This window comes from Mesoplodon mirus (assembly GCF_964341445.2).
Source record: "Mesoplodon mirus genome assembly, chromosome: 20".
Taxonomy (NCBI): Eukaryota; Metazoa; Chordata; class Mammalia; order Artiodactyla; family Ziphiidae; genus Mesoplodon; species Mesoplodon mirus.
In genome coordinates, this window is record NC_138996.1 from 20,373,995 (window position 1) to 20,397,492 (window position 23,498).

Genomic DNA, 23,498 nt, shown 5'->3' on the forward strand with positions numbered 1-23,498 from the left:
GTGCAGAGATTTTTCCATGTAAATAGAAATGATCGTTAACTGGTTCCTTGCCTTTGCCTCTTGGGTCCATCCCCTGGACCAGGCTGGTGCTCAGGAGATTCTGTTTTTTAAGCTATTTGAGTCAGACCAAACTGTATTTGGTTGTGTCTGAACACTACATGCCTTCTCTCTTTGGGAATAAATGGTAAAAGTTAAAAAAAAATGTCACTGCCAAGTCCTAGGATAATGATGATTTTTAAATGATTTCTAGTCCAGCCTGCTCCCCTGAGCTTCATATCCATCTTACTTGGTTGTCCTTCAGATACCACAAAAACAATACGTCCAAACCTGAACCCTCCCTCGGATGTATTCCCTCTGACAGTGAACTGTAGCACCATCTAAAGGGCCCTCTTTTTTATTCTTCTCTGCCTTTCTTCACATATTTTTACCACAGACACCGACTGAGTGCTGTGTAAATTGCAATACTCAACAAGGATGCAGCGATCACGAGATCCACTGTCCCTATCTGGAAAATGTTGCCATCAATTACAGAACATACGGAATATATACAAGCAGCCCAGGCCATACTATAAAATATAATGTGTTACTGATCACTATGGCAATTCCGTTACAACACTTAGTCCTTCTTATAGCCTCTTTCCTGTAGATGCATACATGTTAAGTAATCATCTCTGGCTGTATTCACATGCATTCCAAAGGAAGCGTTTGTCACAGTTTATATATGGTCATTACCAAAGTTTCCTTTTGTTTGCCTTTCATTCTCACTCTCTCTCTCCCTTTATTTTAGGATGGAGGTGGTAGATCTTACAGGATCAGCCTTATCAGTATCACTGCTTCCTCTTCAGTGTGTTCTTTGCCTTAACTCTTCATCAGTCACCAAGTCCTATTAATGTGATGCTCTCTCCTTAATATCTCTTGTATTTTCCCCCTCCTAAGCATCCTTAATACCATTCTTTGTCTAAAGTATTTAATTAGGTTCTTTGTGAACCTGTCCAGGAAATACTAGTCTACACTCTTACCATAGATTTCTGGAAACCAGATCAGATTTTGTCATTTCTCTCATTGACATAATTCTATGGCTCACCATTATGTCCAGGATAAAATCTAACTCCTTAGAAAGCTAAACTAGGTCCTATGTGGTCTGACTCCTACGTATTCTTACAGCATCACCTGTCCTCCCTCCCTCCCTGTCGACTGTCTAGGTAAGAGTGTGAACTCTGGAATCTAACCTGGTTTCAAATCCTGGCTCTGCTATGTGACCTTGGAAAGTCACTTATGTTCTCAGTTTTCTTGTCTATAAAATGGGGACAAGATAGTTCCTGTTTCATATAGTTATTGGGTAGATTGAATGAGTTAATATATGTTAAATGCTTATAACAGGCCCTGGATGGTAGTAAATAATATATGTTGTGTGCACATGTATGTGTGTCTTGCTATTATTGTTAAGTTACTTGAAGTTCATCCAAGATTATAATTAGTCTCATTTCTTTTTTTTTTGTATATGCTGTTTCCTATGGCTAGAATCATCCACTCCCATTTTACCTGACTTACCCCTACTGTCTTCGGAGCTCCAACTTAGTTGTCAGTCTCTCAAGGAGGCATTCACACGTGCCCCCGCCCACCCCCCACCCCCCAGGCTCGATGAGTTGCCTCTCCTACGTGCTCCTATAGCACCTGTGCACACCTGGATCATAGCATTCATCATACCAGATGTGGGCTCTTGGCACTTGTGATCTTAAATACTTGTGATGGCCCAAAGGTCCATGAGGTAGTAATTTGTAATAGGTTTATTTTATCTGTTAATCTTTCTATCTATCAATCAATCAGTCTATCTAAAGATCGACAGATAAAATAAGGCAAGGCATAAGTAGCTTGGGGATTCAGAAGCTCAGAAGCTCTCGGGATGTATCCATACCAATAGTAAAGGTTCTACCATACTTTAATTTTCTATTCCTTTGTGTGTTTCCCGTATTAAATTTTGGATTCCTAAATTGGGGGACTTAAAAAACCCTTTATCCCTAGTGCCTTATATTTATATAACAGAGGTTTAAATAATATTTACTGAGTGAATGAATGTGTATTTTTAATTTAATACAGATTTTTACCCCAAAACTGACTTTGCCCCTGAGCCACAGTTTGAGGTGCTGACCCTCTTCCCAGGAAAATATACACACAGGGTTAACCTCAAAATTTCAGAAGGTTTGAGTCACCTTTGCCCTCAAGGACAGTTTCCCATTTATTCAAGGAGAAAGGGAGAAGGAATGCATTTTTTAATACTAAATACTCCAGAGATGTATGGCTGATAAAGTAAAAGGACTCATTTGAATTCAGCTTTTGAAAAGATAGATACTACCCTATTTTGTCTTTGCCCAGCAACTTCTTGGAAAAGGTAACATGATTCGTTTTCAAGAGAGACAAATTTGGATCATAATTTAGTAAACTTATAGAAAGTCAATTATCTTTAGGTGTTTGGGGGCTCTGATTCGGGGATAAAGAAGAAAAGTTCCCCACCCCTGCTTTCACCCGAGTAGCTCACACACGCCTGCTGCACTGTCTGAAATTCTTTTCATTCGCTGCACTTTGTGATTAAGGCTCAGAACACTCTGCCCTCAGTGGCATATCTGAGAGGGTGAATGCGTTTGGGCATGAATGCCTGAAGGAAAGGTGCTTAGACAGCCAGGGTGGCTGGTGACAAAGCAGCCCCTAGGTCACGGCAGGAAGGGTGAATCCCAGGGGACAGCCTTTAGCTTTGCCACTAGCGTGGAGGCTCAGACGACAACATCACCTCCTTTATGATTAAGGCAGGCTCTAAACCTGCAAAAGGAAGGGTGAGATCCTTTGGCTAGTAGCTCTTTCGAGACTCTTCCTAAATGTTCTTCCTAAAAAGCCAAGCGTCGTGGGTCTCAGTGGTACAGATCGTAAAGCTGCATACGACTGAGAGATAACATGTTAAAATGTATATGCATATTCTGAAGACCAGAGGGAAGCTTTCCAAAGCACACCCAAATCAGTGCTTCTTAAAGAGGGACCAAGAGTGGGGTGGATGGGGAGCTCAGGGAAGTTCAGGGACCCTCCTGAGAATCACTGTGTGTAATAAAGGGGTACAGTTCGTGGCACTGAGGTGCACACACAAAGGATGTGAAGACCGAGGAAAATGGTTGAGAACTATGATCGAGATTAAAGTCCATGTGCCTCATTTACAGGTAAGGAATCAGGTCCCCAGGTGTTACAGGATGGGCTTTTCCTACCGCACCAGACATCTCTTCAGACCTCATTTTACATCCTAAGACCTCTCCATTACAAAGTGCTTTCTGTCATACAAGGTCCTTTTTTTTTTTTTTTTAAAGTAACTCAGAGTCTTTTGATGAGCTTCATGACAGACCTGCTCTATTATGAAAAAAGAAAAAAATAAATGTGAACAACGAAGAATACCTAGGAATACTTGTCAAAGTGACATGGAAATAGCTGATAATATGAGCAAATATTGAACAGTTAAGTTGTACTGGAATGACTTAATAACATTTAGTCATATCTCTTAAATAGTTACATTTAATTAAACCACTGGATTCAAAGTTGACTCTCAGCGCTTGTAACTTTTTGAGGAACAAGATGAAATCATCCAATTTAATTTTGGGAGCAAGTACTGTATGTTTTACAGAAAGCTGAGGAATTGATTCAGAAACTACTCTTATAGTTCTGGCATGTTTCATATATTAACAGTTCTTTCTAATCCCTTCTTCTCTGGGTAATTTATGCATATGTCAAGAGGTCAACCTGGGCTGTAGCTGGTTCAATATTTTTATTATGTAAAATGAACTTTAGTATTTGTTTTTTTCCTAATAGGTCCTGTACTCCCTTCAAAGGCTCATGCAGAGTGGTTCGTCGTGTGAAGGGCCTTGCTATTTGATTCCACTCCTACTACTTTGCATTTACATTATACATTGAGAAAATTATGAACAACAGCTATCACTCTCTGAGGGTGGAAACTGCCATGAATCACAAAGACAAGAAGTAATTTTCTGTAATCACAAGATGACTCAGGTTAGTAGCTTTCAGTTATCACAGCAATTCACATAACATGAGCATATTCGGGAAACCTAATTAGTCCCAATCCCTTTAATTTAAAATTTATGACAATGTGATATAAGGTAAGCTGGAGTTTATTTTTGCACTAGGTGGAAAAAAGAATTTGAAAATAGTTGTCCAGGGTGAGTTAAAATTATAAGAATGTATTTAGTGTTTTATTAGAGAACAAAATGTGTTTCTAGGACTTAAGCATATTGTGAAATGATAGTTTTTATCATTCAAAAGGTTGCGGTATAATTTGTACTTGAAAATAATATGTAGGTGTTACATTTGAAGTATCATATATTAAAAAGTTTTTTAAAAACCTATGTATTTTATAATGAAGTCTTTTTATAATGTAAGTAAAGTCTTTGAACTGTCCAGGCCAATTTGTATTTTCACTTTAGAATTATAGTTTGAATCCATCTTTGAGATTTAAAGCAGTTCTATTCTCTTTTTTTAAATATTGTGTCTTCTGTGGCATTTATAACAAGAGAACAGTGTACAGTTATTTATATTTGTTTTTAGTTATAAAAATGTGACTATTGTGTGTCTAGGGTATATCTCTGAAACAGGCCTCTGCAAGGGAAGGAAATTATGAAACACAAAACACAACCGGGAAAGCTCAGTCTTAGCCCTGCTTCCTGAGTGCCTCTTGACTCCTACCAGGGGATTAATGATTTATGACCGCATATTTGAGGACCAGTTTATCTGGAGTAAAGCACTGTTGTCTTGCATAGGGAGCTAAGGAAACAGCTCACTGATTCATTAGTTCTACAGTTAATTATTGAGTGAAGGCACTATGATATATAAAAGAAAGATCAAATTTCAGTTCTGCCCTCCAGGAGCTTCTAATCTAGTTGGGAACATATACAAAGTTGAGAGTTCAAGATAGTATCAGGAGAAATGCTCTAAGAGTGATAGTGATAATAAATATGCAGTATATAGAAATACTGAGAGAAATTATTATTTTTATGGATAGCTATCCTTAAAGTCTTTATGGAGGAGAAAGAGGCTGAGCTAGATTTTGAAGGTAAGATTTTGGAAGGGAAGCATTTCAGATGAGAAAGAACAGCCTGCTGGCTTCAGCAAAGACCTGGATGACGAGCTATAAACAAGGCCCACTCAGGGAAAGGTGAGTCGAGTTCTCTGGGTAGAGCTGAGAATTTGAGCTGTGGCAGTTATAGGACATGGCTGGAAAGCTAGACTGGGACCAGGTCATGGAGGTTTTTGAATGCCAGATGGAGGAGTGCAAGCTTCATCTCATAGAGGTCTCCTGAAGGGTTTTCAACAGAGAGGGGAGATTATCAAATGCACATTATAGGAAAATTATCCAGCATCGGCATGAACTAGAGATTCTAAACTGCGTTTCTTGGGTTCATGGAGGAAAATTACAAGTTACAGCCATCAGGCTAAGAACAGCACATATGCAATGTGGTCTTTGCAGTTGCCTTTTACTATAGGAGTGTATGGTGTCTCCAGCAAGTGAATAGTGATTGAAAAGGAGTATTGCAACCTCCCAGCATGATGGATATATTAGAGGTGACGGGTGTGAGGAGTGGGAGGAAGGCAAGGGGGACAGAGAGACCAGCTAGAAAGCTGTAAGAACAGCTCAGATACTAGGTTGTGGCAGTACAGAAAAGGAAGACGGAGAGTTGGCAAAGATGGCAGCACTATGACAACAGCTCTGATCTTCTCTTAGTCTAGCGTTGGTTCCAATAGGACATTGCGTCCCACTATGTTCTGTTGCCAGAGGGCTCCAACAAGAGCCCTTTCATCTATGTGTGGCAAGTCCTCTTGGGACTCTGGTGGCCACAGCACATCTCTTCTACTGTGACACCCCCTGACGTCCATGTGGTGATTGTGAAGATGCATTCAAGTCTGAAATAAAGTGCTTTGCCTGCAAACATCAAAACGAACAAGAGGAGGGATATGTTGGGAGTATACTAAGTAGCTGATATAACAGTAGAGCTGCAAACCAAACCTCAGGAAAGGTAAGACTTAGGAGAAACTGGAGGATATTTCCTTTTGTGATTTGACTTCAACTACCTCTTGTCAGTTTCTCAGGGGAGAGAGAATGATTGTCCTAGATTAGGTCATGTGTCCACCCCTGTCCTACGTGACTGGCAGGCTCCAGCATCACTCGAAGTCCAAAGAGAGGTGCAGTTCCTCAAAGGAAGAGTGGGTAAGCAGAAATTTTTAAAAGTATTTAATCTCTGAAATGTCTGGGATTGTAAATAATGGTCATAAATGCTTGGGCTCAGGTTTGGGGAGAGATTAAGTATTCCCTCGAATCTTAGATCTCCAAAATTATTTTTCACTACTACCTCTGACAGATTCTCTTCTTTTTCAAACTAATGTCTTACTGTTAAATACACACACACACACACACACACGTTGACAGAAACCGCTTCCAGCAATACCTTGATGCCTTCACACTTTCAGGTCCACAGATATTAGTGTCTTTTCTCCCTGCCTCTCTCCTTTCCTTCCTTGGCTCACAATATTAAATTAAGTTTAAAAAAGTGGGATATAGAACCGTATTCTGTTTTCTCCCAATTTTGTTCTATCTACAGTAAAACGTATTAGTATTTATAAAGAAAAAACAGGACAAACTCACATAGTAACAAGTTATCTTCTAACAGAATATGATTGATAGTTTTTACTTTTTCATTATCTAGATAGATAATCAACATCCTTTATGATGAGCTGTTTGTTCCCTTATTTTTGGCTTAAAACATGCACACTGTCCATCCATAAAGAGGAGTCACTCAGGGACCTGGGCTGATGCTTCCAGGATCGCAGAGACACACACTGGCTCATAAAGCTTCTGCCCAGAAGTGATTCACATCTTTTCTGATCACATGTGATGGTCAAAGCAAGTCCCATGGCTTTGCCTGAATCAAGCTGGGTAGACAAGTGTTATCCTAGTTACATGCCCAGAACAGGAAAACCAAACATCTGTGACCTGTTACTGACCACCCTGTTGCTAGAAGCAAGGATGCTGATGTTTCTCTCTTTGCTTCTCTCTCCATGGGAAACACACCAAGCCAGTGACCTCTCCTATTAACTTTCTCTCCTCTTTTCTGCTTTCCGAGGAACCACTTTCCATTGTACTTAACATAAAGCCCAAAATAGTTCTTCAAGTGTTTGGTGCATTACATTCTATGACTTCTCTGTCCCTTTCAAATTACTTTCTCTTCTTTCGTGACTCACCAACAAGGCATCAGCTCCAAGGGCTGGACTTTGTCAGCACACAGATTAAGAAGCCTGGCTAAACCAAACCCTACCTTCCTAGCTACAGCTTGAACCCTATGTTACTACTTTATTATTTATTTATTTATTTATTTTATTTTTTGCTGTACGTGGGCCTCTCACTGTTGTGGCCTCTCCCGTTACGGAGCACAGGCTCCGGATGCTCAGGCTCAGCGGCCATGGCTCACGGGCCCAGCTGCTCTGTGCCATGTGGGATCTTCCCGGACTGGGGCACGAACCCGTGTCCCCTGCATCGGCAGGCGGACTCTCAACCACTGCGCCACCAGGGAAGCCCGACTACTTTAGTACTAGTCTTACTAGCTTAGTCATATTACCGGATTCACAAGGAATTTGCATACGTGTATACTGCAGGAAACTTAAATCCACAGACGGTGGAAAATGTCATATTGGATGGCCCCAACTCTACAGATCAATTTCATGGTCAGCTATATATTCTGCAGAATATAATCTTAAGTGTAAAGTAAACAAAATGGATTTATATTGTTCACACACATTATAATAGCTCTTTGAGGTTACTTGTTTATAGTAGAAGGAGGGCAACTTGGGGGGAAGACTTAGAGAAAGGTCTCCACGGGGTGCTGTTCAGATACTACAAATTCTGAGCTTGTAGTTGGAGCCAGATGGAGGGGAATCGAGTTTATGTTGATTTTGCCACTTAACATGGGCAAGTGCTGTAAGGTATTAAAATGTATTTGTTTTACGGTTCTCAAGACTGTATGGCCTGATTGATTCCTCAAGGGGGAAAAGTTTTAAACAGACTTAAGTCTACTGAGATTTTGATTAAAGAGAAAAGCACTCCGTGTTTGGGTTTTTCTCATGTGTAGGCAGTTATAGCCAGCCATATGTTTACTTTGTAAATTCTAGTTGAGGGTGCAATATAAGCTGTTTCAGTTTGGGTGGAAGTTTTGTCAGACATCACAAATGAGATTTGTACTCTGTCAGGAGTTTGCCAGATTTTTTGCAGGGACTGTGGGCAGGTCCGTAGTAATTAGGGATAACCTACTGCTAGTTTGTTTTAAGAGTGAATACTGAAAAGCTCTTCCTCACAGTTGAGGGAATGATGGAATTAGAATATTATCATTTGGTGACAGTATTACTCAGCCATAAAAAAAGAATGAAATTCTGCCATTTGCAGCAACGTGGATGGACCTAGAGAATGTTATGCTTAGTGACATAAGTCAGAGAGAGAAAGACAAACACCATATGATTTCACTTACATGTGGAATCTAAAAAATAAAACGAATGTATGTATCAAAACAGAAACAGACTCACAGATATAGAGAGCAAACTAGTGGTTACCAGTGGGGGAAGGGGAGGGGCAAAAGAGGGTTATGGAATTAAGAGATATAAACTACTACGTATAAAATAGATAAGCAACAAGTTTACATTGTACAGCACAGGGAAATACAGTCATTATTTTGTAATAACTTTAAATGGAGTATAATCTATAAAAATATTGAATCACTATGTTGTACACCTGAAGCTAATACAATATTTTAAATCAACTATACTTCAATTAGAAAGAGGCATCAATGGACTGGATGCTAAAAGTGGTGAGTGAGATGATGAGAAATAGGATATTTACATGGTCTCAAAGTATCTCTCATATTTCTTAAATAGAAAGCCGGGGAGGGGTGGCGGAGGGGTAGGCACTTTACAGTGGAGCAACTAATTAGATGCCATCTTACCCAAGTGCTTCCTACTTCCTAGAGTGGGAGTAGTGAGGGGGTGGGCGTATGGAGGGAACACAGAGACTGTGCAAGGACATTACCTTCTCTTACCATATTCCCATCTACAAGCTTGTGGGTGTAGGGTCCCCTCTCTTCTCACACTCCCCAGGTTACTCTCTTCTACCAAAGCCAATGTTACCCTCTGTACTCAGAGTCCATTCTGGTTGTTTGTTTGCTTGTTTGTTCATTTTTTGAAGGCCTGCTGTGTGCTAACTACTGAGGATTCAGCATTAAGTAAGATAAGTCCTATTTACCTAGGATCTTCCAGCCAGTGCTAGAGAAAAATATCTAACAGACTGTTACAGTCCTTGGTAATCTGTAGAGGATGCATGGGATGCAACAGGAGTACAAGGGGCAGGACTGAGCTAGCTGGTATGCACGAGTAGGGTCAAATGGGTTCTTCAGAGATTAATAATACTTTCATATTGGTTGGTAAAAAGCCACATTCTGAGCCCTTCCCTGGGATACTACTCCTCACTCACATGCCACAAGACAATAATTAAAAGATCAAACCCCAAATAAGCAGAGGCCTCTAAGAGCTGCTCTTGTACTTTGCCCACTCCTTTCTGATTGCCCTTATCCTGCATGGAAGTCAGGGAAGTCTTCCTGGAGGAGGCGATGCCTATGCCAAGGATGAACAGGAGTTCGCCTGGTAATGCACAGCAACCGTCCAGCCCCCGGATGACATGGGCTGTGTCATGCCTGAGAAGCCACGATCACTGAGTATTACAGGTGCATCTGATGCTGGGGAAGGGCGGTGAGAAATGGCTTCAAGAGGAAAATGGAGGCCGGATCAAAAAGAGCCTTGTATGCCCCCTGAGATACCTGAACTTGATCAGACAAGCTATAAAATGCCTTTAAAGAAGTCTAAGATAGGAAGCAACACAGTAAGACTTGTGTTACAGAAAAACAATTGTGGCATAATTGAAGGAAAGGGATTGAAGGGCAAACAAACAAACAAACAAACAAAAAACTGTTCACAGCCTGTTGAAGCAATTCAGGCAAGAAATGAGGACCTTTTCTAAAACAGAATCAGTAGGATATAGAGAAATGGTTGGAATCCAAAAAAATTAAAAAGGTAGAATCAGTTGGGCTTTGTGATTGGATTGGAGTGCTGAACGACGTGCTATGAAATTTTACAATCTATTTAGCATCCGATAGAACGATTTTATCCAAAGTGAACCTTTGCTAAGACCTTTGTGTATGCTTCCAAAATTAAGAATTGATCTTTCAGAGAAACATACTATAATTCGCTCATTCCCAAATGACTGTTTTCTGAAGATGTGCAGGTAAGAAGGATGCATTTGCTAGCCTTCTGACAACTCTGGTGAGGTTCCAGTGAAGGCTGTGTTCTTTGCAGCTTATAAGAAAGTATAAAAACAGGGAGTTCCCTGGTGGTCCAGTGGTTAAGGCTCCGTGCTTCCAGTGCAGGGGCTGTGGGTCTGATCCCTGGTCAGGGAAGTAAGATCCCACATGCCGCATGGCATGGCCAGAAAAAAAAAAAAGTATAAAAGCAGCACAATCTTGGCAGTTGTGAGTTCCCAATTTTAGGAAATCTGCATCCCCATCAGCCATCTCTGGTGCCTACTCTGAACTGCGTTCCTTGGTGTGGCCCTGTTTTCCCCAGGATGGATCATGCAGCTGCACAGCTGGAGAAACAGCACGTGCACGATGTGTATGAGAGCACCGCTCCTTACTTCAGCGACTTGCAGAGCAAAGCCTGGCCTCGTGTCCGCCAGTTCCTCCAGGACCAGAAGCCTGGCAGCCTCATCGCTGACATAGGTAACCCGGGGCGGTGCCACGTAATCTGAAATATATTCCATCATGCCTTTCCTTTTCAGATTCATTTTTCATTTCTGTTCTAACCAGAAGTCTGAAATTGTGTCCTTGGCATGTCAGCACCTGGAATATTCACTTTATAGCAGAAATTCATACAGTCAAGCCAGAAAGTAGAAAAGTCCCTCAAATCTACATATAGACAGTGGCAATTTTTTCAGAGCCTTCGTGCACATCCTCCCACAAAAATCAACCTGACGTTGCTTGAATAAATCAGGATTGAAATGGCCGCTTGTGAAACTGACCATTTTAAATTCAGAGTGGACTTCCCTGGTGGCGCAGTGGTTAAGAATCCGCCTGCCAGTGCAGGGGACACGGGTTCGAGCCCTGGTCCGGGAAGTCTCACATGCCGCGGAGCAACTAAGCCCATGCGCCACAGCTACTGAGCCTGTGTGCTAGAGCCCGCAAGCCACAACTACTGAGCCCACTGAAGCCCGCGCGCCTAGAGCCCGTGCTCTGCAACAAGAGAAGCCACCACGATGAGAAGACTGCGCACCACAACGAAGAGTAGCCCCCGCTCGCTGCAACTAGAGAAAGCCCTCACGCAGCAACGAAGACCCAACACAGCCAAAAAATTAATTAATTAATTTAAAAAATACTTTAAAAAACACTGAATGATTTAAAAAAATAATAAACTTAGAGACATTCACATTCGTGAATACAGTGTTTTGGTGGCTCACGCTGAGTAGCTCTCACGCCTTCTAAAGAAGAGCCAGAATTGTGAGATTATAGAAGAGGTCCTATAACCTCTTATGAATCTCATGGATCCTGTCCCTTAACTATTCCTTAGGGGTCTTATTATTAGAGCATTATCTTTAATTAGATCATATCTTCATAATCAAGCAAATAATGATTTGCTTGGAGGACTTTGGCTCAGTATCTTTTGGAATGTAGAAGTGGTAAATCACAGCCCAGGAGATCTAAGATTAAGTTTTAAGACATGGTAGGATTCCTATTTGAAGCATGCCCACTTAAAACGGCTTTCTAGCAATTACATGCATACGGCACCGTAAGAATCGTTAAGTCTACAGTTACAAGTTCCGTCTAATTTGACATTCACTCTAAATTTTGGTAAGAGAAACAGATGTGCCCAGGGCTTTTGGCTTGTTAAAGATGGTGCGAGCATGTAGAATTTGGGGAAGGGGTACATGCCACGTAGAAGTGGAGAGTCTTTAAAAACATCTTTATCATGTCAACTTAAAAAAAAAATCTGGTTTCATAAAATGCAGTGAGTTTGGAACTCTTACCACTCACAATATAAGCAAAGTACCAGAATCTTAAATCAACTGGGAGGAAAAGGTTTGGGGACAACAGAATATATATGCTACTTTCTCATACCTTACACCAAAAATTCCAAATGGAGCAAAGATTTAAGTGTAAGAAAATGAATTCATTAAAGGACTAGATGATGACTATATAATTAAAAAAAATATTCTCAAAAGCAAAAGGCCTCTCAATGTATGACACAAAAAAAGGGAGAAGACATAAAATAAAATACAGTTGACTGTCATTATCCACAGTAGTTAGGTTCTATAAAGTTTCCGTGAACCCTGAATTAGTGAATACTGAGTTATTGCCCTAGGGGAAATACTGGATTAGGTTCCTAGGAGCCTGTGGTCACAATATTTTTGTCAACTGATCAATACCTAATCTTGTTTCATGTGTGTTTCTGTTTAACGCTTTACATGCATGCGCTGCCAGTACAGACTTGGGCACTGCAAATAAATTTTAGCAATTAGATGAAGAGGCAAATACAGAGTCTGTGAGTAATGAGGATTAATTGCGTTGGCATTTTTGACAACATAAAATTTAAAAGGTTCTACAAGGAAAATTTCTAGACAAATATATAAATGAAGTAAAAAACCAAAAACAAACTAGGTAAAAATATCTGCAATATATCTGACAGAAAAATAGACAATTTTCTTACTCTATGGAGCCTTCTTCAAAGCCAGTATGAAAAAGACCAACACCCCCCCTGCAAAATGATGAAACCATATGAACAAACAGTTCAAAAATGGGAGGAATACAAATTGCTTAAAATTTTTTTGATAGGAAATCCATTTAAATGGCTTAACAACAAGGTACAAAAAAATGTACAGTGAAAAATATTCTCTCATCCCAGTCTTCCAGCACCAAGTAACCCACATCAGAGGCACCATGCTCTTAGCTTTTTTTTTTTTGCAGTACGTGGGCCTCTCGCTTTAGCTTCTTGTATAATCTTCTTGAGGTATTTCACATAAATATAAGCGTATATGTGCATATAAGTGTGTGCATGGGTGGATTTCCCTTTTTCAATTACACAAATTAGTATGTTATACAAACTGCTATACACCTAGCTCTTGTTTCTTTTAATATATTGAGATCACTCCATGTTTGTTCTCATAGAGCTGCTAACTATTAAAAGCTGCATAGCTTTCTATGCTAATAACACCATACCAACAGATATGTATGTTGTTTGCTACATTTTGCTACTACATATTATGGCACAAATAATATTCTTTAAGTACCGCTGTGCAAATCAATAATTATATCTAGTAAATGTTATTTTACCCATTTGTATCTTTTTTTTTTTTTGCAGTACACGGGCCTCTCACTGTTGTGGCCTCTCCCGTTGCGGAGCACAGGCTCCGGACGCACAGGCTCAGCGGCCATGGCTCACGGGCCCAGCCGCTCCGCGGCATGTGGGATCTTCCCAGACCGGGGCACCAACCAGTGTCTCCTGCATCGGCAGGCGGACTCTCAACCACTGCGCCACCAGGGAAGCCCCTGGGCTGTGTAAATCTTGAATTACTTGGGTCTCTGCCACCAGAAAGTGAATGTCAAAAATGGTCTATTTAAGGGACTTCCCTGGTGGTCCGGTGGTTAAGACTCCCAATGCAGGGGGCCTGGGTTCGATCCCTGGTCAGGAAACTAGATCCTGCATGCCGCAACTAAAGATCACGTGTGCCACAACTAAGACCCGGTGCAGCCAAATAAACAAATATTTTTTTAAAAAATGGTCTATTTAAGAAAAAATAGTTCTTTGTCAGAGTTGTATTCAGAGTTAATAGAGATCATTTAAAACCTAGCACTGACAACAGATTGGATAAAAATATGCTGAAATCCTTTTTTCATTCAAATTCAAATTTTCAATTTTTGAAAGGGCTGTTTTATTGTGTAAGTTATTTTATCTATACCCATTGAAAAGTTGTTGACAGTAGTCTGTTTTACATAGCCAGCAAGTGATGAAGGTTTGGAAAGATAACACAAGAATAAATGCCCAGAGCATGAGGACCTAAACATAATGAAATATGTGTGTGAAGGTAACTTTTATAGAGAGACTGGACCTTGTCACTAGGATACTAGGGAACTATTATTCTCTGCTGGAGGCCAGCTGACATTTCTTGATTGTGCTATCCTGTTAAGAAAGCCCTATGGACATGACCTCATTAAATATTCAATAAATAATATTTCTTTTTCCCATTTTCGTTTCCTCTTATCTTCTATATAAAATCATGTATGTGCTCTCTGAAGGCTTTTCTTTTTGTTTTTGTGTGTACCTTCAATCCATGTTGTGTTCTGTCTTGGTTAGTTAATACAGGCAGACCTCATTTTATTGCACTTCCCAGATACTGTGTTGTGTTTTGTACCAACTAAAGGTCTGTGGCAACCCTGCACTGAGCCAGTCTATTGGTGCTATTTTTCCAACGCCATTTGCTCACTTTGTGTCTCTGTGTCACATTTTGGTAATTCTCACAGTATTTCAAACCCTCCACCAGCAAAAACATTATGACTTGCTGAAGGCTCAGATGATGGGTAACATTTTTTTAGCAATACACTGTTTTAAAATTAAGGTATGTACATTGTTTTTGTAGACATAATGCCCTTGGACACTGAACAGACCACAGTATAGTGTAAATGTAACTTTTAAATGCACTGGCAAGCCAAAAGAGTCATGTGACTCACTTCATTGGGACATTCGCTTTATTGCAGTGGTCTGGAATGGAACCCGCAGCATCTCCAAGGTTCGCCTGTATCAAGTTATTTCTATTCCCTGTGATAAGACAAAGTGACCGACCATGTTCCCCTTTCCATTAAGGATGGCGGGTAACACAGGTTTTTCTCTTACAGGTTGTGGAACTGGAAAGTATCTGAAAGTGAACAGCCAGGTACACACCCTGGGCTGTGACTACTGTGCACCGTTGGTAGAGATTGCCCGGAGTAGAGGATGTGAAGTCATGGTATGTGACAACCTTAATCTCCCCTTTAGGGATCAGGGCTTCGACGCCATCATCTCCATAGGAGGTAAGGCAGCCCCGTCACACATTCACTCTTCACCATGAGAACAGCGTTACCTAGCTGAGGCTGCTCTCACAACTCAACATCCATTCTTTGTAGAAAGATCTATGTAATTCATTTTGTCTAATTTTTAAAAATATTGCAACTGAACTATTTAACTAAGTTCAAATGTACTTATGGTGGTACATACGATTGTTTTAACTAGTTCAACCCTCAAACTGTTGTTTTCTTCTTTTTGATGACTCATTCCAATTTCTTTCACTTACGAGTAAGAAAGTATTGGAGGAATTGTACTCATTGAATATAGTACTTTGTTCTACTGAAATGAAGCCAGATTCTTTCAACGTGAAGTAGATCTTTAGAAGTCATATTACCTTTTCCAGGCCACAGGTGTGCCCTTTATTAGCAGAATATTGCAGGACTAAGGCACTGAATGTCACTGGAAGGATGTGTCACTAACCTGCCACTCACTGTACAAAAGTCGCTGGGGAAGATGGTCCCACCTGGTCCCAGATTGCATTGTTTTTATAGTGCCAGTCTGCTCTCTTACTGCCAGAGATTGTTCATAAATCTAGGGAATACATTCCTCATATTCTCCCAACAAGTGTGCCCATAAAATATACATGCCAAAAATGAAAAGAAACAGCAAAAATCCATGCTTGAAATATACACAGGTAAGGGTCATTTTATTCAATACATATAGTCCTGAAACTTAGTGTGCTGGTCATATTTAAGTATGCTGGGGAATCATATTATTTAAGGAAATCTTGTGGCAAATCCTTTCCCAAAGCAAAAAATCTTTTGCAGGGCAAATTATTCCCTCCAACACACTTTAAAAAAATTAATGTATTTGAATATAACAAGCTTTATCAAAGCAAGGTGAATCTATATAAAACTGACCGCCAGATAAACATATGGAATAAGACTGCTCCATCCTGGAATAGATGAGAAATCGGTATTTCCACCATTCGCTGGGGCCTGTATCTTTGCATAGTGAGGGGATGCACGCTTGGATGCCATAACCTTGGAACCAGTTAGGACTGGGCAGGAGGTGGTTGCCATGGAAACCTGCTCTTTGACAGCCCTGCTTCTTTGCGTTTGAAACTGTTAAGTCCATTTGGTTTTAAGCATTAAGAGAAGGGATTCCTGTTGAACCAAGCAACACTATGCAATGCTCTGAATCTTTAGTAGGAAGAATTTTTGGTTTGGTCATGCTACCTAAAGAACCAGAAATTGGAGGGAGGCCAGAGAAGTGTACTTTTTTGCTCTTCTATTGTTTACTTTAGTTGTAGAGTCTATACAGCTGGCTACCTACAAAGAGGCTGTGCTGTTGAACCACTGTTGCAGGCATGGGGCTCCTGACCAACTTTCTTACTTCAGGGAAATGCTCCATGTTGTACATGGTTAAGTCTTTCTTTTCTTTCAGTTTAAGTCTCCTGCCCACAGAGGAAATGGAGCACACCAGGTTGCCATCTTCCAATGAAAAATGCTTCCTTAGGTGGAAGGAAACCCAGCATGTGTTTTTATGAACTGTAACTATAATTAACGTGGTGCAGTCAATTTCCAATTAGATTTTACATTTAGAACTATATTATGAGAACTTTCAATAAACCGTCTCTCCTATGTCCATATATATTTACTTCCCTATTTAGAATTCTGTATGTTGGCATTTCTTGCTTAACATGAAGAAATATAGTTTTAAATATATAGTTTTCCATGTCACTTAGTAATGAGACGGTAAGCATCATACCTAATTATACATTCCTTATGTTCTACTCACAGATTACGAAAAGAAACAGTCTTTCTGCTTACTTTTAGAATAGTATGACATGTGTCTGGAGAGCTGATTCACTTTGTTATACAGCAGAAACTAACACACCATTGTAAAGCAATCATACTCCAATAGAGATGTTAAAAAAAAAAAGAATAGTATGACCAAAATTTTATAAAAATTTGTTCATCTATTGAAATAGTGTCAACCAACTATTCGTGCCAGTGGTTCTCAACTTGCGGTTACACTGCCCCCCACCCTCAGGCGATGCCTGTCAATGTCTGGAGACATTTTTGGTTGTCGAAACTGGGTATGTGTATGTGCTGCCGTCATCTAGTTGCTGCCTCCCCAGCTCCCACAAGAAAGAATCATCTAGCTTGTTTACAGACGCCAACAATGCTGAGGTTGAAAAATTCTGCTTCATGCTAAACCCACAGATTCTGAATGCTTCCAGTTAGATGAGACAAACACCCTTAAAAATTAAATAACAATACATCATAAAATCCCAAGATATAACAGGACTTTAAAGATGATCTTGTGTAATTTCTGATTCTGGAGTCCAGTCACTGAATTCTACCTACCCACTTGTTCAATTCAACACCCTATCCTACAGGATACATATAATGAGTACTACTTTTGCCTTTAAATTGTGATTATGATTTTTAAACAACAGGGGACATTTTTATCCTTTAAAATTCAACACAGTTTCCTGACATTGATAAAATTCATATAAATATATGTTTAGGTCCCATTTGGGTTACATTTACAATGTTGCTTAATAGAACATGTATGCATAGGCATGTATAATACATTTTATATGTAATGAACACTTCATTTGTAAATTTTCTCTTTTTCAAAAGCATTTGGCTTAAAAGTTACTTAGTATTATATGTTAAATATAAATATAAAATATAATATGAAAGATTCAGATATTTCCTGGGTGAAATTATGGTATTAAAATGGATTATCGTATAACAAATATTTCAGGAATGAAAAATATAAAGATGTTCTTCCTTAAAAACAAAACTTCTGGGGACTTCCCTGGTGGTCCAGTGGCTAAGACTCCGCACTCCCACTGCAGGGGCCCCGGGTTTGATCCCTGGTCAGGGAACTAGATCCCACATGCCGCAACTAAAGATCCTGCATGCTGCAACTAAGACCCGGCACAGCCAAATACATAAATAACTATTTAAAAAAAAAAACAACTTCTGAAGCCAAGAATCCTGAAATGTTGAAGACCTATAAATCTGATAAAAAGAAATTACTGTATTAAAATAGTCCTGGTTTAATGGCGTTTTTTAATGGCCAAAACACAAGAATACAGTTGCTTCTCATTATTCACCATCATTATGTTCTGTAATGTCCCATGAACACTGAATTAACAAATACTGAACCATTGCTCCCAGGGATAATACAGGATTAGGTTCTTGTAAGCCTCTGGTCACAATACTTTTGTCAACTAATCAACATGTCATCTTGTTTTATGTGCGTTTCTGTTTAAAGATGACTTATTTAATTTTGAACTCATGCCAGCAACACTATAACACCCAAAAGGAGCTCATCTAACTCACATATTTTCTCTGTAAGACACATCGCAGCCTTACGGCTTACGAACCCTAGACAGCACTTCCACCCAGTGCTGGGGCAGGGCTGTGAGGGATCGTCAACAGAGAGACCACCAACAAAACACCAAGATGCGAAAACACACGGCACGAAACAGGCTGTGAAAAGGACACTTGTTGACAGCACCAGAGCTGAGACAGGAAGGCAGAGCATCTCCTCGCGGGACCCCAGCTGGGAACGTGGGCCTTGGGAGGCTCAACTTTTTGGCTGTTCTACGCATGTCAAGGAATGACTACGAAAATGCTGAGCGTACTGAGTTCTGAAGTCACAAGGCAATTTTAGCAAGTAGGCAAATTTGCAGATACAGAATCCACAGATGACGAGGATCACCTGCATTTAGAAAACGCACCCATGGAAGTTCCAGAGTGAATGAGGTGCAAGTTATGGGGGACATTAACGGCCAGGAGTATCCTAGATGTGAACGTTAGTACTGTCCTAAGTTTTACTCAGCCCTGACTTCTCTGCCCCCTTTTAGCTCATTGACCATGACACTACTTCGAGAAGTGTAAGCTTTCAAACTGACCATTGTAAAGGGCCCTTTCTTTGGGGATGGGGATTGGGGAGAACAGCCTGACACCTAGCGAAGTAAAGTACTTGGTCAAAGATCACAAGGCTGGTCACTGGTAGATCAAGGACAAAATACACTGGTGTCCTGTTCTTTAAATGCATTTGAACCTAATACCTCTTGCACTGCTGCATGGTACAGTAAGAGAAGCCAGGGTTTGTGCCCTGCTGATAGGAAAGCAAACCTGACTGGGAACAGTACAAAGTATGCCTCGTGTATAATCTTCCTCTGACAACTTTAGCCATATGATCATCTCATTTTAGGCATTTACGACCTCTCTGTGGCAGGTAAACTGAAGAGATTTATTTGCCTGAAACCACTGCTAACCTCTGGATCATGCTGAGGTTACAGGAGCTGTTTCATCTTCTCTGTTCCCTCACTACTCATATCTGAGCAGTAGTGTCCAGACTTTCCTGAGAGCTAATTTCCTACCTGAGATAAGTGATAGGCATATGTGTGGAAAAATAATTTGATGTTTTCTCTTGACACAGTGTGATTAAACTCTAGAAGCTAACAGACTAGTGCTTTCTATATACTGTTTGATAAAAATATGCCTAATAACCCACCTAAGACTAGATACAGGCAGTCCTGCTTGACTCTCACTTTAACTCTGCAATGACTGCAACTAAAATGATGACCTATAAGCTGCTTTTTCTTAAGTATACACAACAATTTCATATTATATTAACATTATTAAAAACTATAAGCAATCATTACTACATGTCAAAATTACGTCATACTAAGTGAAGTCAGTCAAAGACAAATATGTGATATCACTTATGTGTAGAATTTTTTTAAAAAAATGATACAAATGAACTTATTTACAAAACAGAAACAGACTCACAGATTTAGAGAACATACTTCTGGTTACCGGGGTGGGGAAGGGTGGGGAGAAGGAACAGTTAGGGAGCTCGGGATTGACATGTACACACTGCCATGTTTTAAGATAGATGACCAGCAAGGACCTATTGTATAGCACAGGGAACTCTGCTCACTATTCTGTAATAAATAACCTAGATAGGAAAAGAATCTGAAAAAGAATAGATACATGTATATGTATAATCACTTTGCTGTACACCTGAAATGAACACAATATTTTTGATCAACTATACTCCAATATAAAATTTAAAAAAAGAAAGCATACCTCTTTCTTTACCATTCTTCAACCCAGAAAACAGTTGTGATATAATTCTAATAAAAATCTTTATTTAGGGAAAAAAATGCATCATTTTTATATGGAAAACACTAGCCTATACATGTGTAGGTTTATGTGTGTATATACACACTGAGATCTAGTTTCTTCTTTTTCAGTCATACATCATTTTTCTACTAAACAAAGAAGAATCAGAGCAATAAAAGAAATGGCCAGGGTCTTAGTTCCTGGAGGCCAGCTGATGATTTACGTTTGGGCCATGGAACAAAAGAACCGGCACTTTGAGAAGCAAGACGTGCTTGTTCCATGGAACAAAGCCTTGTGCTCCCAGCCCCTCTCGGAATCCAGCCAGCCTGGGAGAAAGCAGCAGTGTGGGCATCCAGAAAGAAGCCATCCCTCCCACCCTCCCTGCTCTGCGTGTCGCTGTCCCGTTTGTTTTAAGGGGTGCTGTGATTCGAGGCGGTCCCATAGCGTGGACTGTGACTCTGCTCTAGCTGGCACCTGCTGTGCAAATATCTCCAAGGAAGGCGAGGAAGAGAATGGATTCTATAACACGCTGGGGAAATCTTTTCGTTCCTGGTTTTCCTCTAGATCTTTGGATGAATCAACTCTAAGGAAGCAAATTGAAAAAATGAGACCCTTGAAAAACACAGAAAGTTGGACCAATAGCACGATATCCACCCAGCCTTCAAGACACTCCAGTTTCGACTTAGATCATCCAGAGCCATTTTCAACGGGAGAGCAAAATTCAGATGAGGAAGTCTTTGTGGAGACTTCTCCAGAACACCTGGAATGGCTGAGAGCGCCCACCACACACAAACACCTAAATGGAGACCATCCAAGAGGCGTGAGGAGAAATGGAGGTGGGAATTTTCTGGGTAGCACCAATACCAAGGAGAATTGTATGGATGCAGGTAACTTAGAAGAGGGTACCCCTTCTGCTAGTAAAATATGGAGGAGGATTTCTTCAGCTGATTCCAAAGATTCCAACCCAGGTGACACCATTTCTGTCGAAGAACAACAGCCCGACATTTTGGATTCTGGTGCCTTTATGCGCTATTACCACGTGTTTCGAGAAGGCGAGCTCTATGGCCTGCTGAAGGAGAGTGTGTCGGAGCTCCATATTCTGAGCTCTGGGAATGATCATGGCAACTGGTGTATCATTGCAGAGAAGAAGGAAAGTTGTGACTGATCAGATCATTTCAGACATCTCCTCCAAAAGATGAACCCCATTCTTCTCACTGGGTTTGTGATATGGTCCCCTGAATGGGCATCCAATTTCGTCATTGGGTCTGTATTGAATCCATTTATATTTTGGTCTATAGAGACTATGAATTCATCATCTTTTTAGTCTATAGACAAGCACAGTGCTTGGCATCTGACAAAGAGTATTTGTGGTTAAATGTTAATATAAGAGATCTGAAGAAGCAATATAACATGAACTTCAATACAGCTGAATTACTATAATAATACATGTATACTGTTTTTCAGTATTACATATGATTTCAAAAGATTCTGCTTTTAAGTATACCTTTTAAAAACATTATTTGTATATAGGAAGGGGGTAATTCCTACTTCTCTGGTTATAATTTAGATCTGCAAGATAATAGGTAAACTCATACCACTGCACAAATGTAATTTGAACCATGTGATAAATGATTTCGTTGCCAAGGCCTTGCTTCTATTTAAAGTCTTCAGAAAGGTGAGAGACGGTGGAGAGAGACAAGAAGGTTCTGAGAACTTTTCTAGATGATAAGCAAACTTGCTTCAAGATAAGTAAATAATAAGGTTTTTGATGGTGCTCAGAAGGCTTTAAAGGCACTGTCAGCATGTAGAGAGTGGAGTATGTGGGCACCGGGAAGTTGCTGCAAGTTACCCAGGTGGTATTCTTCCAACCTTCTTAGAAGCAGGAATATCCAGTTATGGCAAGACCAAGACTGACTAATGAGTTTTCATCTGGAATGATGCTTTACTTATGCATTGAAGGGATACTTAGGAAATGAGAATCTGGTTGAAACAGTGCTTTTTATTGGTTCTCAAAACAAACAGATCATTAAGGTACAAGATATTTGGACTTGGTGGAGGACTGATTGTTGGATCTTTAAAAATAATACCTGGGCATTTATCTTATTGAAAGGGACTACATTTTAATAGTTATATTAGGGATTTAGGTAGAATCAAGTCCTATTAATTAAAGATTCAATTTCTGCCATTTTATAGACAAACGAATAGCTGGGCACTGTGTGACCACCACATCTGTTTACATTTAACCATGGGTCTGGTGTTTTTTGTTTTGTTTTGTTTTTTTTGCGGTACGCGGGCCTCTCACTGTTGTGGCCTCTCCCGTTGCAGAGCACAGGCTCCAGACGCGCAGGCTCAGTGGCCATGGCTCACGGGCCCAGCCGCTCCGCGGCATGTGGGATCTTCCCAGACCGGGGCACGAACCCGTGTCCCCTGCATCGGCAGGCGGACTCTCAACCACTGCGCCACCAGGGAAGCCCCCGTGGGTCTGTTTAAATCCATGTCGTGGATCCTGAGACACAGATATAATTAGGAGAAGCAAAAGTTGACCCAAGAATACAGCTTCAGGCAGTTCCTTAATGAGGAGAGAATCAACACTTGACAAAAGGCTTTTTACGGTACGGACCACTGTAAACCCAGAGGAAACCCAACTCTTGTTTTGTTTTCCACTGAAATTACTAAAATAGTATAAAATTTCATTAGCGTTGGGCTTATTTTTCCCTTCTGTAATTGTGCTCTAACTTAAAATAATGATGCTACTTTCAAAGAAATTTAAAGGATTTTAAAAAATATTTATTTTCGGCTTCATTGGATCTTCGTTGCTGCACATGGGCTTTCTCTAGTTGCGGCGAGCAGGGGCTACTCTTCATTGTGGTGCGCAGGCTTCTCATTGCGGTGGCTTCTCTTGCCGCGGAGCACGGGCTGTAGGCTCGTGGGCTTCAGTAGTTGTAGCACGCGGGCTCAGTGGTTGTGGCTCGCAGGCTCTAGAGCTTAGGCTCAGTAGTTGTGGCACACGGGCTTAGTTGCTCCGTGGCATGTGGGATCTTCCCAGACCAGGGCTCGAACCCATGTCCCCTACATTGGCAGGCAGATTCTTAACCACTGCACCACCAGGGAAGTCCTAAAGGATTATTTTTAATGTGCATCTGAAAAGTACTGGTGTTTATTACTTTCTCTTGG

The 23,498-nt window shown here is 40.5% G+C and overlaps 1 protein-coding gene and 1 long non-coding RNA gene across 2 annotated transcripts in view; one reads left to right on the plus strand and one right to left on the minus strand.

Annotated features, from left to right (window-relative positions):
• Positions 1-23,498, minus strand: part of LOC309795948 — a 76,997-nt gene that overhangs the window by 18,618 nt on the left and 34,881 nt on the right. The gene's annotated exons all lie outside the window — the stretch shown is intronic.
• TRMT9B (tRNA methyltransferase 9B (putative)) lies at positions 10,539-21,797 on the plus strand. The gene is made up of 3 exons (XM_082608757.1): positions 10,539-10,853; positions 15,018-15,191; positions 20,456-21,797. Exons 1-3 carry the CDS (start codon positions 10,700-10,702, stop codon positions 21,487-21,489), a joined length of 1,362 nt encoding a protein of 453 aa, XP_082464883.1. The 5' UTR covers positions 10,539-10,699; the 3' UTR covers positions 21,490-21,797.

Excerpts from the sequence above, each read along its gene's own strand:
- TRMT9B (XM_082608757.1), top strand. The coding sequence starts at position 10,700 with ATGGATCATGCAGCTGCACAGCTGGAGAAACAGCACGTGCACGATGTG. Across the intron at positions 10,854-15,017 it reads CAGCCTCATCGCTGACATAG|GTTGTGGAACTGGAAAGTAT; the intron begins GTAACCCGGGGC and ends TTTCTCTTACAG. Across the intron at positions 15,192-20,455 it reads CGCCATCATCTCCATAGGAG|TCATACATCATTTTTCTACT; the intron begins GTAAGGCAGCCC and ends CTTCTTTTTCAG.